This window comes from Argopecten irradians, chromosome 8 (genome assembly GCF_041381155.1).
Source record: "Argopecten irradians isolate NY chromosome 8, Ai_NY, whole genome shotgun sequence".
Classification (NCBI taxonomy): Eukaryota; Metazoa; Mollusca; class Bivalvia; order Pectinida; family Pectinidae; genus Argopecten; species Argopecten irradians.
The window spans coordinates 28,445,506-28,461,800 of record NC_091141.1 but is presented as its reverse complement, the minus strand read 5'-3'; the positions used below and the strand labels follow the sequence as shown (position 1 = coordinate 28,461,800).

The 16,295-nt window shown below is 33.6% G+C and overlaps 2 protein-coding genes across 2 annotated transcripts; both read right to left on the bottom strand.

Moving 5' to 3' along the window:
- Window positions 1-3,760: 3,760 nt before the first annotated feature.
- Window positions 3,761-10,081, bottom strand: LOC138330061 (DNA-directed RNA polymerase II subunit RPB4-like). Its single transcript, XM_069277439.1, has 5 exons — window positions 9,963-10,081; window positions 6,682-6,739; window positions 6,151-6,273; window positions 5,483-5,578; window positions 3,761-4,411 (listed from the first exon to the last, which is right to left on the bottom strand). The coding sequence occupies exons 1-5, from the start codon at window positions 10,027-10,029 to the stop codon at window positions 4,333-4,335; spliced, it is 423 nt and encodes a 140-aa protein (XP_069133540.1). The 5' UTR covers window positions 10,030-10,081; the 3' UTR covers window positions 3,761-4,332.
- A 2,693-nt stretch (window positions 10,082-12,774) lies between these two features.
- LOC138330060 (uncharacterized) lies at window positions 12,775-15,923 on the bottom strand. Its single transcript, XM_069277438.1, has 5 exons — window positions 15,636-15,923; window positions 14,555-15,003; window positions 14,143-14,313; window positions 13,681-13,947; window positions 12,775-13,516 (listed from the first exon to the last, which is right to left on the bottom strand). The coding sequence occupies exons 1-5, from the start codon at window positions 15,712-15,714 to the stop codon at window positions 12,995-12,997; spliced, it is 1,488 nt and encodes a 495-aa protein (XP_069133539.1). The 5' UTR covers window positions 15,715-15,923; the 3' UTR covers window positions 12,775-12,994.
- Between the last annotated feature and the right edge of the window lie 372 nt (window positions 15,924-16,295).

Genomic DNA, 16,295 nt, shown 5'->3' with positions numbered 1-16,295 from the left:
CTGACATGGTCCCGACAAAGTGTTGTTATTTTTCGGGTCGATCCGAAATCCAAGATGGCCGCCACAGCCGCCATCTTGAAAACACATTTTGAACTTCTTCTCAAGTTCTTACAAGTGGGATTTGGCTGAAAACTTGCATGAAATGATCCTGACATGGTCCCGACAAAGTGTTGTTATTTTTCGGGTCGATCCGAAATCCAAGATGGCCGCCACAGCCGCCATATTGAAAACACATTTTTGAACTTCTTCTCAAGTTCTACTGGTGCGATTTGGCTGAAACTTGCATGAAATGATCCTGACATGGTCCCGACAAAGTATTGTTACATCTCTGGTTGATCCCAAATCGAAGATGACTACCATGACACTATATCTAATTAATTTCCTATATGTTAAGGCCCATGGGCCTCTTGTTTGAAATAAAATTTGTTGAAAGAAATTTAAAATTATCCTGACATGATCCTGACAAAGTGACACTATATATAATTAATTTTACTATTGTCAAGGTAGTCAGATGACCGTTAAGGCCCTTTGGGCCTCTTGTCTATTACATGTAATTACGATATAATTTTATTGTGGTGGTTATGAATTACTGGTCTTCTGATGAATGATATATAATAGCAAATGATGTTTTTTGCCATAAACATATTGTCAATATTTAGTTTAAAAATGTTTTCAGTTATAAGCATAATATTCCTTTTTGATACACTGTAGTAATATTTACTACCTCGCACATGTAGCTGGTTTTCACAATATAATACCCGGGTCAAATCAAATGTATTCACACTTACGAACCAGTTCCTGATTTAAGAAAACATGTTTTTGTTATATAAAAGTAATATTGATGATCATGTATGTATTTAAGTGGAATTACTTTACTAAGTAATGAAAAGATTGAATAAATCTTATTGCTAACGGTATCTTAAATTGATCCAATTTGTACATTGTTTTTCACTATCATAATGTAACATGTGCAAGGCCAGTTGTGTGTGTTCTGAATCAATGAGACAGACTTAATCATATAAAAGTGCATGATGCCTGTATAGCTTCATAACTTCATTTCGCATAACAATTCATACATATACCATCCTCAATACCCTAGGGGTTACTATCACTATTGTCATATATCCGCCCCTGGACTATCTCATATCAAACCTGATGACATGCAGTTCAGCAAGTAAATCTGACTGATCACATGACTAAGAGATTTCCCTTGAAGATTAAGAGTGTGATGCACTCCTTCAAAGCCAAACAGTGTACCATTATTCCATTCTTTTGATTTAAAGGACCAAACTACCTGTCTATCTATTGGTGCACACAGAGCCTTCAGTTCTGCCATAACATTGTCCAGGGGTGATTATAACAACTGAGAATAACATCTAGAGTATAAATGATGCCACAGTACATTTGTATATGGTGTATATGTGTAGTTAGCTATTGTGGCTAAATGTACGTGTCATCGAGTGTCTATGCATCAACATTAAGGAGAACGAAGAGAAAAATTCTTAAGTGTGCAAGGTTAGTACTGTCTGCAAGATGTATTCCTTTATGTAAAGGTCAAGACTGCAGAGTTGTCAAAATTGTTTTCAATCGTTGATGTTATTTAAATTGCACGGAAACTTAATATACATGTCCGTTGCATGAAAAGGTATTAATTGTTAAATTGCATGTATATTTCAGTAAAGTTGCGTTAAGATTAAACTTTTGAAACAAGTCTATTGTTTTCTTGTATTATCTACATCTTGTAAGTAAAATGTGTCTAAGACTTAGGTTTCATTCAGTTTGCATATTAGTTCTTAAAATTTTGTTTGATGTTTCCTTCTAAGCATCATCCTTATTGTTGCACTGTAATTGGAAATGAACCTGCAGTATTCACATTGTTTTACCCCACTGTTAATCTTCCAATTTTCAGCCCGTTATCATCAGATTATATTGTTGCCTTTCGCCGATGGTCTGTTTCCCCATTAACAATAATTCTTGTTAATACTATCTAATATGTAATTATTTAGGGATCAGTCTCCAATTCCAAATCTAGGTTTCCCATAGTGCCTATTTGATTTTGGGACTGATTCGAAAATCGATATCAACGACAGGCAGCCATTTTGGACATTGACAATTGAAGTTTATTAAAACTTATTTTAATAGAACCTTGTCAGCAATTGATCGTCTTGGATTTGATAATTGAAGTTTTTGCCACTTTGTAATGTAGATTAAAGGCCCACTACCATTGCAAAACAAAAATTAAAAGTTTCTAAAAAACAATAATAATGTACGAAAATGTATATTAATGGCCTGAGATGATGTTATAACACCAACCAAATGCAGGATTCCCTACGTAAACTATGTTAACAGTGAAGATTCATTTCACTGCTATGCCGTCTGGCGCAGTGATGATCAACAGATGCGCGGTAATTAAGATGACGACGGCAAACATAAAACGAACCGCGTTATGAAAATAAGCATTTTATTTATATTAATTAAATTTTTAAGAAGGTGATGGTAAATGTATTATTAATGGTAAGTTAATAACTTTTGTCACTTATAAAATTATCAATTTTGTTGTATAATTCCATTTCAAAAATTAAAAGCCGTTTCAGGAAGGTAGTGGCCCTCTAAATGTTTAACAAAAATATGTTGATTTTAAGACCATACCAATCAAATGGACCAAATATGTTTACCAATGAACCATAAATAAATTTCATTTAACTGGTATGTTTCAATTAGTTACCATGGCAACCAAATGATACCCGAAGTCTCCAAAACTATAACCATTGTATAAATGCCATCTTTTAAAGGGACAATTCAGTCTAAGACAACATTAAAATTTGTACATATATCGGGAAAAACCCGGTTCTAATGGAAATTAGATCAGTCGGTTTTACTGTGATATGCTCGAAAAGCCCATGGTGGTGAAATGTGTGTGAAACTTTCAAACTCGCTCGCTGTCCGCCATTACACATTGTGGTCGAACAACTTAAATTGTATGCCGAACCCTGTCCCTTGCTCGTAGAGTAATGCAACTTTTGTCTAGAACTGCTCAAATCGCTCTGACAGTGGTGGTTTACCTTATTAGATGAATTGCCTTGCCTAAGAGTCATTTTATTACCTCCTCAGTGGTTATGTAGTTCATTTGTTTAACATGCGTGACTTTGGCTCGGGAATGGGTACAGAGTACATACCGTACCTGTTTATTCGTATTGATCAACGATTTGTAGTTACAACGGTATCAATTAAAATACGTAAAAATAACGTGGAATTTGTCAATATATTGAGTTAAATGTTTCATAAGAAATGTAGAACGATACATTTATGCCATATTTTTCTTCTTGGTTATGTAAAAAGAATTAGCCATTATATAAATGCCATCTTTTAAATTCACTACATATATTTATATATAAAGCATTTTTTGAGACAAAATTATGAATAATGCATCATTAATGTCAAGTTTCATTGGAATTGATCCAGTAGTTTAGGAGAAGTTGTCCTGACAGCAGACAATCACTAAAATAGTTCACTTTGACATTTAATTTAGTAATTATAACCACATGGCAACCAATTCAAATGACATGTTTTAAAAACTAGTACAACCATTGTTTTTGTCATCAATCAGAAGACAAAGCCTCCTTTTTGTTTCCATGGTATACCCCCAAACTTTAATTTGTTGCAGAGGGTAGTACTTTAATTTGTTGCAGAGGGTAGTAGTGCAGACAACTCTGCAAAAAAGAGAAGACTTTTAAGACTTAATCCCGAAAAAACACAAACATAGCGCTCACAACATAATTTAATATTTCAATGTAGTTAAAATGGTTACAAAATACCTGATGATGTACATTGTATACATCTGATGTGAAAACATTGTCAACTGATGATGTACATGTATTGTGGAGATGGGTTGAATTGTCTGAAACAATCATATCTTTTAATGTGTAAGGTTTAAATACAGATAATGAACTTAAAACATTCATAAAATGTCTTAAAGGTATCTTTGATTCAGTTTTCTTAATCATGAACACATTTATTGCAATAACAAACTTAAAGATAAATCTTTTTGACATGAATTTGAACTGAAGCTTAATTAACATCTGATTATACCAGTAACCAGTATACCAGACTATCTAATGATGTCCAGTGTCACAAAAAAATTCTTTTTGGAACTAAATCCCTTGTTAAACAAGATGGAATAACTGCTGCCTGCAATGGTTTCCATGTGTCCTCATCCATTGAGCTGGGATTGCAGCTAATTGTTTTGACTGCGAAGTAGACACACTGTCTGATCACATGGATGGATCAGCTTTACTTTGCCTCAATGTTAACCAGAGTGATACACATTTATCTTCAGTACTGGAAACTCCTCTTCGTCTGTATATCCTCCAGAATCTGCTTAAGTTCTTCATCTTCAAACCGACCTTCCAAACTGAAAGTACAAATATCAAGATTTTGGAAAAATTGATGATAATATGGTAAAAATATAAAATGGTATAACAGTTTTTATGTTATGAATGGATATTCTGTGTTTGAATAATGTTCTGTTGTAAAATATTGTGTGTATGTTTAGACACTTGATCCCAGGGCCAAAGTGTTGATGTACGTAATTTATTCATGGTATTATAGTTAAAATGAGCAGTTATTGGCTCATCTAACTAAGTAAAATCTTATTAAATATAAAGCAAAATCATCAACATTCAGTATTTTAGAATTCAACAAACAGTTTGATACACAATTATGTCTATATAACTATCCATATATCAGTCTAAACAATTGGTTCAAAATATTGACCCTACCTAACTACCGCAGTAGAGTTGTTTTTGAACAACAAAGACCATATATATACTCTTATGTTAACAGGAGGCCCAAAGGCCTTAACGGTCCCTTATCAATGCAACATTGGCAATGGTGATTATGGCATCCATCTTGGACTTAGGAAACACAGTGAGGCTAAAATAACACATCTTATATAATTGCATTAGGCAATCCTTTCTTTACATTCAAACATATTTTCAGCAATAAATTAACATAAGCTTGAGAAGTTCAAAATGTGTTTTCAATATGGTAGCCGTAGCAGCCATCTTGGATTTTTTAATCGACCTGTAAAATGACAACACTTGTTCAGTACCATGTCGGGATCATTTCAGGCAAGTTTCAGCTAAATCACAAGTAGAACTTTAGATGTTTAAAATGTGTTTTCAAGAGGGCCACCATACACATCCATCTTGGATGGTAGGATTGACACAAAAATAGCAAAACTTGGTTGGGACCCTGTGAGAATCATTTCAGGCAAGTTTCAGCTAAATCGCACAGGTAAAACTTGAGAAGAAGTTTCAAGTGTTTTCAAGTGTTTATGGACGTTGTACAGCGGAAAAAGCATGATATCTTTAGAATAAAAATATAGTTAACACTACGAGAAATGTGAAGGTGCTTGTACACAAGTGTTTGTGAGAATAAGGCGTAGCTACATACTGTGTTTGGTCAATATGTATAGGTTTACCTTGGAATTAAGGATTTGGCCTCATCAGCATTTTCTGGACAGAGGTTAGCAAGGGCTGCCAGTTCAAACTTGTGTAACTTTTTCTGCATCAGAAGACTGAAATTGAAGTAAAATTGGTGGTGAATTGGATTGTAACTTCTAGTGTAACTTCCTATTATTTTTAGTTCTCTAAGTTAAATCAATTAAAGCATATGCTTGCATTGTAACAGCACAAATTGAATTTTTGATAAATATTTAAATTTGTTAATTCATTTAAGCATTGAAATCACTATTTTTTAGTTTCATCGGGGTATGAAAGAAATTTTGTTTGCAAACTGTGTGAATCCGCGAAGCGGATTCTCACAAAAGTTTGCAAACAAAATTTATTTCATACCCCGATGAAATTAAAAAATAGTGACTTCAATGCTTATAATTAATTTTCCAGGCTACTTTATAAAATGAAATACGTTTACACGTACGATTCCATTGATTTTTTTCAAGGGATTATTTTTTCCAAATCAATACGCAACGTCAATGTTTCTATTGTGACGTCACGATAACGTCGGATTTCCGCGCCATTCTCGGATTTTTTTTTCATCGTGGAATGAAAAAAAAAGAAAAGGCCAATCAGAAAGCCAGAAACAAAGAGAAAATTAATTATTAATGTATAATTTCAAACCTGTACATACCTTCTGACAGCAGAAATAGTTTCTCTATTTTTGAATTTGGAGAATCTACTTGTGTAATTTAATGTCTTCATGAACACTTCTGATAATTCCTGTTCTTCTTCAGCACTTTCATTTTGTTGTTTCCTATAAATTGAATTAATTCAAACAAAAATATATGTGTCTACAATCTATACATGTACAATATTTTATGGTTGTAATTATAGGACACCCACATATATAATAGTAAATACTATTCTATCGCAAATTATTTGTAAATTGGCTTAAAAATTAATAATCATGCAGAAAAATTAATGTATACAATTAACTTGATCAGAGTACAAATTATGAGCCTGGATGCACTACCAGAAAATTAATATACCGTAGACAACCAATTTTTAGAGCTACAGAACACAGTTACACCACTGTGTGTAGCCAGGTTATCATTGCCTATTTTCAGTGATTTTTTGGGGATGAATAAAGGCCCTTCTCTGCCTTCTAGAGAAATTTTACACATATTTCTGAAAGTATGTCTCTAAGGCCTACTATAGTTACCTGTGATCTAGCAACATCTGTACTTCTGATATTAATAAAGTTTCTGCATTTTCAAACTCTGTGAAAATAAAACAAAATATAAATATAATATACTGATTCCTTATATATTTCAATTAATGAAAAGTTTACTGTACAGGTCTGGATGAATGGCAAAATATACAGTTCACTTCATAATTATTTGCACGAGATTAACTTTATCCATCAGTTACGGTGTAATGCAATCAATCAATCCTTAAAAGTAAAGCATCATGCCAGCCAACTAACAACTTTAATAAGTTAGCCTAGTCCGCTAAAACCACAGGCGTCTCCATCTGGTTTTCGAAAAATACAATGTCCTACCCCAACTATATGAACAAGGTGAGACACTCCATGAACCAGAAGTTTAGGGTACGCTACAATTCGGTGGAGGTGATTTCATGTACGCTAGTCCCCGATACCGTACCCGATCCCAGTACCAGGAATTCTGTTTATTACAGATTACTCGACAATAAAACAAGCTACGATAAGCATACTAGCTATTTAAAGGTTTTTCATTATATCTGTTTTATTGTTGAGTAATCTGTAATAAACAAATAAAATTCCTGGTACGAGGATCGGGTACGGTATCGGGGACGGCGTACACGAAATCATCTCCACCCTACAATTCACATTGAAATGAGACCAAATTTTACGAAAATATTGAGTGTCCGCTTGTTTAAGGTAGGTCCATACTTTTGAAAATCGCGCCAATTCATATGACGCTATACCGGAAGTTGCGGAGGTTGTTTTGAATTCCAGAATGGTTTCCGATACGCCACGACATCACACTTGGATATTTTTTCAATAGGTGAAAATTGTCTACATATAATATTGAATGTTTAAAGTCATTTAATAAATCAAATAAAAGCAGTGGAAGTGAAAATTATATGCTATCTCTGAGGTTTTTCGCGGTCCCCTGTCGTAAATGGGAATGGATTTTTAAACACCGGAAGTGCCGTTCGTCGCTATAAATCATAAGACGGGACCCGGCCGGACCGAAATTCCGGAATTCTAAAAAGATTGCTTACGGATTTCCTTTAAACACACAATTTGGAGAAAATCATAAAAACAAACAGACATAAACCAGATATAATATCACAAAAACGTATGAACTGATGTGGGATGTTTTTTGCGGCATGATTTTCAAAAAATAGTCAAACATAACCCATCTTAGCACTGGATGAAATGGGGGTAGGGTTGCGAGTTACAAACTTCAAGCTTACAAGATTGTGAAATTTTGATCGAGGACCCCGTGTTTTTATATGATATTTGAAAAACATATTACCTTGGGCATATCATATACAAATATTGTGAAATTGACATGGTTTTCATTTCCTTTTTGGTCTATTCATTGATTTTTTACGGGCGAAAATATGGCAAAAACATGGTAATTACGTATAGAAACGGTCCTGGGAAATAACAAAAATTAGGTTAGCATTTGTAAAAATAAAATAGTTTTGTATATTGTTCTATCGTAAGAAATTTAGGACAAAAAATCAACAGGATCGAGACTACATTCACCCTAATATAACAGAAAATATAATTTTATGAACTTTTCTATTTCGGTCAGCAAATTTGCATGGATGGTATATTTCAAGCTCAAATATCTTAAAAAGTAGTTTCGAGAACACCCATTTATCTTTACAAATTTGAAATCTACATGAAAAATGCAAGAAAATAAGACCTGTTAGAAAAAAATGACATGGTTTTTTCCAAAAGTATGGAGCTACCTTAATCAACATACCTTAATTAAGAATCCTCATTTTGCAATGTATGCCAGGTTTTTGTGTCGCGAAGTTACGGTTTTTTAATATGAAACAGGACACGAAGTATCCAAGTAGCGGACGATGCATAAACTATGGACTAAACTTGTTCATATAGTAGGGGTAGGCTATTATAAGGGCGCAGCCCTTCGTGTTCGGGCACAAATTGCAAAGCACTTCTAAGGTAACAGATACACAAAAATATATGAAAAAACCCAATCTTCAAAATTCAATCTTACACACTGGTAGTTTCAGTTTGCGGCCGCCATTTTTTTCATACATATATGGGGAGGTTGTGTGTGTTGCTCCGGTACTCTGCTCTCCCCAGTAATTATATATTTAACTAATGCAAATGCATAACAGGAGTAATTAAAAAAAAATTTAATATTTTTTTTAATTAGAATAATAACACTTTGTAAAATTAAAAGCTATAGAATGCAGTCAAAATATCCACCAAGCCGAAGATGAGCAAAAGGAATCATGACGTCACATAACGTCAACAAATTAAAGGGACAATTCACTCGGGCTAATTCTTTTACATAACCAAGAAGAAAAATATGGCATAAATGTATTGTTCTACATTTCTTATGAAACATTTAACTCAATATATTGACAAATTCCACGTTATTTTTTCGTATTTTAATTGATACCGTTGTAACTACAAATCGTTGATCAATACGAATAAACAGTGTACGGTATGTACTCTGTACCCATTCCCGAGCCAAAGTCACGCACGTTAAACAAATGAACTACATAACCACTGAGGAGGAGGTAATAAAATGACTCTTAGGCAAGGCAATTCATCATAATAAATGGCGCGAAATCATAGGATTCGACCACAATGTGTAATGGCGGATACGCGAGCATATCACAGTAAAACCGACTGATCACTCCAGGCCTTGAATGGACACAGAGAAATCCAAATCTTTGAGTTCATTTCTTTGAGTTTATACTAAACAATTATTACATCATTTGCTTCTATAGTTTAAAGTGTGTCCTTTTACTTCTAAATTATGTCTTCTACATGAAATAGAAAATAACATATACAAATGAGCTTCGCTCTTTCTATGCCGAGCATGATTCATATTAAAACATCTAGATCTGGCTGCGCCCTTTATGGCCTTGCCTTCAGTCATATTATTTTTATCAAACCAGAAGCAGACGCCTGTGGCTAAAACTGACAGCTCCCCCGCCCTCCCCCCACACAACTAAAACGGTCACATTGAAATCAACAGATAAAGAAATGTTCTTGTGATAACAATATATTTCCAATAGACATGATGTAGCTATATTCCCTATGATCCTATTAAGGCTTATGGACAAATTATAGGGTTAGTCACAAACAATGAATATGATGCTTCATGTGATGAATCGTGGTCAATGTGCGAGTTCGCTAGCAGGTATCAAGGTGAGAACATAATTTTAAACCTATGAGACGACCGATGCACATATTGGATAAGTACACTACGTCATAAACATCTTCAATGGACCAAATATTACCCTTTGGAAACAGAAGTTCAGAAGCATCTTCGTCCGGCTGTTCATTTGGAAGTGGTGCTGCCGCCATGTTGTTTTGAAATAAGGACGAAATAAATAATAAAATGGACGGAAAACCGGAATGGATTAAATCCGGAATTTATTAGTAACGAATGTTGGGCCTACGAGGTAAATAAAATATTATATATTTCATTTTAAAAAAGATAGAAAATATACAGGAATAATATACAGCGTTTATATTCTGGTACAATAATTATAAAAGCGATTTGACACTATTTGAAATATGCAGCCAGAAAACATGAGCTATAGCAATATTTTCACATGCAGTCTGAGCTTTTTTTAGATATATAAAAAGTTAAAAACATGCTTATAACTTTGATATGGCACAAAAATTATACAGCTTTTAGTTGTTATTTAGCACGATTTTGGTAAGAAAAAAAAGGACATATGTCTGAACTTATAATGCACTTCCGGTTTTGAGTGTCTGATCATTTTCATGTTACATCCAAATCCGCTTCATAGCTACAACGTAGATATGACGCCACTATTTTTTTCTTGAAAAACTAATATTTTCAGTTTATAAACTTCAAAGCTAATTATAAACTTTACTATCAACAAATCTGTTTAAACATGAAATACAATGAAAATCATAATTGAAAATCAATTATTATATGGTCCTATATGCATTCTTGGGACCAAAAAAAACCAAAACAAAACAAATACAGATCAGAAATGTCTTATACTTTCAGTTTTAAAAATTTTGATATATGAATGTGAAATTATGACACAGATTTTGAGCTTCAAATATCATTAATAATCAGTGTGATCTTTAGAAAAAAAATCTTCATAAGGTCCCTTTATTATACCACTAACATTAGACCCCAATTTTGGCATTATTTTTTATAGTTTTTTTTAAGCAATAGAGCACAACCTAGAACAAACTTTATATTTTAAGGGAATTACCAGACATACATAATTTTGAGAACTAGATGAAAAACTGCATAAAAAGGCCAATTTTGATGAAATTTTCACATTTTGCATAATTTATGTATAGTAAAAATGGTTGCCATGGGCAACTAGAACTGCCAATAGCACTATCAAATATGTCAGGTATGTAGTTAATATTTGAAATGCAAGATTAACATTTTAAAATAACAGACTTTGAAAAATAGCGGATTTGGGGGCCACAAAAGACCCTTACCATACCTAGTCCTTTCACTGTCGTTATATCAATCGATGCTACGACAGTAATAGTAACGTTAACCCGGCCCTGGAATATCGACTCCCTTTATGCTGAGAACTATTAACAGGAGCAGAAACTCATGATTACTTCACTGATTTCAGCTATCCATATGACATATTCATAAAATTTATATTTTTGCGCTAAAAATACATATTTGTTCTTTAAAAATAGATACATATTTGTTCAATAACACAATACATTTATACATTCAATGTGTAAAATAATATACAAATATAGCATTTTGATGAGGTCGATACATGGTTATATCGACCAAAGAAAAATATTGACCGAGGACGTAGTCCGAGGTCGATATTTTTTCTGTAGTCGATATAACCATGTTTACCGAAATCAAAATGCTATATTTGTTTTATTATTTTTCTGGATTTTTTTACATTTTGAAATGAGTGCAAATCTAAATAAACATCGCATTGTAAATTCTGCTTTGCTATGACAGTTACAATCTTATGATTTTGTAACATGTTTAATTTAGTGAGCGTAGCGCAGCCTGGCGGAGAGTAGAACTAAGGAAGGGAACCAGTCTATCTAAAAATAACCGTGCAATATACTTTTTCTATAAACTACTTCCGGAAAAATCGTGCAATATAGTTTTTTATCGGTGAGCACGTGGCGTGTTTTTGACCAATGAAAAGTGACAAAAAATCCAGAAAAATAATAAATATTTATATTACCATATATATCTTATTTATATTCAATAATCCTAAATATAGATTTAACAACTATTTTTATTTTATGACCATATATTCATTTTTTTTAACATACTGTATATTTTATATGAGCAAATAACCATATTTGACCATATATTTATTTTTTTAAATATATACATGTATTTAATTTTTAATGGACATGTATCTATTTTTTATGAACACATATTTATTGACCATATATTTATTTTCAGGAATAAACATTTATTTTTTATGAACATGAAATTAATTTATAATATGTTTACTTTTTTGAATATATTATTACTTTTTTGAATATATATTTTGTGTTATTGAACATATCCATATATCTAGGATACCGGAATCGAATGATGTGTGTTGTGTCTCCTTGTGATAAGAGTATTGTCCACTTTATTCTGACGCCAACTAATTTTTTTAACAGATTTTAATGCCAAGGCCCTCATCTTCGATACTTCAGGGATTCCGATCACTTACTATCTCTACACCGCTGGACTATCTCATAGTATATCTGGTGACAACAGAACAGGTAATTTATAGTTCTTTGATGTACATCAAAAGAACAGTATAACGGTACATTGTGGTTAACTTGTGGCTTTGAATTTGAGCGTCGCTCTCAGTGTAGTCTCCAAACGAAGTCTTTGCTAGTGATTGGTTCAGATTTTTCCTCTGTATTGCCTTCAGTTTTACTATGAGATAGTCCAGGGGGTGTAAAGGACCTGAACCAGTTAAGTATCCAGGATGCAAGGCCCTATACCCGCCTTATTCCTTGCGAGTGATATCAGCAAATCTGCATGGTCATCTTATAAAAAGCTAATGGTTGATACATGTATATAATAATAATATACACAAATTGCATTTTTATCAATTTTGTTTATTCAATACAATACCGGTATAACAATAATAAATTATATACAAATAGTACATATGTATATCTGTTAGATATCAAGGTATTTACAATTGATAATTTGCAAAATATTTCATAATACAACTTCAATAAAACAATATTTACAATAATATGTGAGTTAGAACACGAGGTTTATGATTTAACATGTTTCTTTATTGTATGAAATGATAAACATCTTATCGTAAAGTTAAAAGACATCGTTAGAGATCTGGACAGAACCTTTGACAACAGATCTATGTGTTGTCCGCAGACTGCCTTGGCGACGCCATGCGTAGTCATAGCAACGTAGTGAATTGATTGCCTTAGCTTTGCTGTTTTTTCTGTTGATAAGTTTTAAACGTCGCACAGCGACCGAACAACCTTTAGAGAGAATGTCCTCAATTTGACCACGAATGTCTTTTTGTCCAAGCAGACGATGTTCCCATTTGCCGTCGTTTGTCATTCCGCGACAAAGTTTTGAGTACATGATATGCCGTTTGTGACCGGCAGCTGTTTGAACTGAGAATTCGTAAAGGGTTGGTCTCGTCAGCCTCCCATCAAAGATTTGTTTCCTTCTGTAACCAAGATGGCCACCATTTCTTTTCTCCCATAATGCACTATCAGTTTTATCACATGACAGGCACGTTTGCCAATTACTCCACCTTCTGCCGGATAGAGAGAAGCTTGATTCAGGTACATTTTCTCTTCTCGGTTTCGGTGGCAATTCTTTCTGCAATGACAAGGAAATAATGTTAAAAAAAATGAAAAATCTTTGAATGATGAATATTCATGAGTCTACAAAAACAAATATGCTTCATTGTATAAACTCACTATAATGTAAAATTACTTGCCATGTGGCCTTCAAATGAAATCTAAATGTCGAAATCTGTTTACCTTGGTCACTTTGCGATTTTTCACTCCTGTTCGTGTACGCTTAGACGCCGAAGAAGTTCTGCCTAGGTTTTTCTTCATGGCCGTCAATGATGGTACTTTGGTGAGGGACGGTGGCTTGACCAGGGGTAAAGGCTTTGGTGCCGCGGTTGTGTCCATTTTTGTGTCGTCATGACTACTATCAGCCCGCCGGAGAACCCCAAACAGATTGTCCAAATCTTTGTGAATACCACCTGTAGCCTCTCGAGCTCTCACCTCCTTTTCGTAATCCTGAAATGTACCAGATGAAAAATATGCATTTTCGATAAGTTTCCATAAATGTTCTGCTTTCTTTATACGATACATGTACAAAATGTCGAATGGAAAATAAAGAAAAATGTCAGATGGTAAATAAAAAGGAGTTGACCTATTGATGTCGTAGTGTATACAACTACCAAGTTAATTGTTATATTAGGTTTGTTTTACCTGTAGAAATTCTGTTCCCTTTTCTCTGTAGCAGATCGACATGATGAAATCAAATAAATTGGTGAACTGGGCGAGTTTAAGGTATTGGCCATCAGTTTTCTCGGCTATGGTTTCGTAGAAATGGTCTGCTCCTGAGAAGTTCTTGCACTGGACAGAATAAATACGGACACCCTGAAATCGAATGTGATAACTTCGGTGAAAGTCATGTCTTATAATCATTAAAAAAATAATAATACAAAAAATGAATACTTGGTGATGTATTTGTAATCCAATGCATGCTTTCTCATGCGTATATTTGCAAATACAAATTAGTAATATTGGAATGGTTTTATTACACAGTTTTATTCGTAATAGTGAGCCAATTCATAACATGTCCGTAAAACATTGGGCAACATTGCTAGCTGCATCGTACCATTTTCGATAGGTTGTCTGCTTCCGTTCTCCAATTTAATTTTTTCTTGTTTTGGGGATATCCAGGTTCATGTGGGTTGTTGTCCCCAATCATGACCAGCGCCCTTTGTGATCCTGGCGTCCAGTCCAGACTTTGGACCTCGTGCAGAACCAGCTCGTAACATTCGTCTGCGTCGCCGCCACCTGTCCTCCCGACGTCGTTTACCCACTTACACAGCGTCCCAACGTCGGTGGAAAAGTCGATGTGTTTTGTGATGTAGTTAGATTTGTCACAGTAATCGCCATGAGCGAAGACAGCGATTCTGATTCCGGGAATATCGGCTTGAAGACGTTGGATCATATCCTGGATCCGTCCCCGTACCTCATCCAGACAGCTGTACATGGATCCAGTTGTGTCGAAGGAAAAACATATTTCCTGTAATCCGCCAGGTGGTACTGCCATTTTTGTTTCTGAAATAAACAAAAAACAATTACAAAATTTTGCATGAACTTATCGCCTTGTATATATTATAGTTATAAAGTATGTACATATTTAAGAATATTTTGAAAGTTCATATCTCAACACAACAAATCAGATAAATATCTTCTATAATTATATGAGAACGGATGGTTACATGAAGCAATGGTTATTTTTATAAAAATAATTATCAATAGCAAACGATCACCTTAATTTGAAAAGCTGAAGAAACTATTGATTTTGCTCTTCATGATTTCAAATGGAAAAACAGAACCCGTGGATATCTAAACGCAATAAGCTGAGCTAAGGCACATATACATTTTTTATTTACAAACAGTAATTTGAATTATGTCTAACGGAACTCTGTTATATTATTGAATAAATCAATAAATATTAATAATCATGATAAAATATGGAAATTAAGCAAGAACAAATACATGTAGTTCAATAATTATTAATAATGTCAAAACTCACCAAAACTAAATCTATCATAATCAAATAGAAAGAAAGAGAAAGAAACATGCTGCATGTATACACCTATTTCAGATTTCAGATATATATATGCATTTCAAATTTTGATTCTAATATGTGGTATCGATATAAATAAAGAACCTTATATAATTACCTTTAAATGATAGTTGATAATATTGTAGTGCGTCTGTGATCAACTGTTGTTGTGTGAAGCTGTGTATTGGACGGCTCATATATATACAGCCCGGCCTGGTGACGTCACATCAGAACGAACACGAATAGCTGACTTGTCGGGAACGAGACTGAACATGTCCTCGGTTCATTCATAATTCTGTATCAGGTCGAGCAACGAAAACACCAATATGCGTAGAGTTCCGAATGTACTACAACTACTATAAAGAAGAGGTTCATATGGGGTAAACTATTAAAATCAATGTGCGTAGATTTCCGAATGTACAATGTCATTTAATATATATAGGTTCATAAGGATTAACCATTACTCATTTGTAGATATTGAAAATGACATATTTACATTGTATTTCAATGAGATTTATTTGTTACAAATTTTGATTATTTTGTTTAAACACACAAATATATTTTAATGCATGTATATTTAAGCATTGATGTCTGACTATTGTTTTTACTTTATAGGGTATGTATGAAATAAATTTTGACTTGCAAACTTTTATGAAATAACCATTTTGTTTGCAAACTTTTGTTAGAATCTGCTACGCGGATTCACACAAATGTTTGCAAACAAAATTTATTTCATAACCCTATATGAAGTTAAAAAATAGTTACATCGATGCTTATA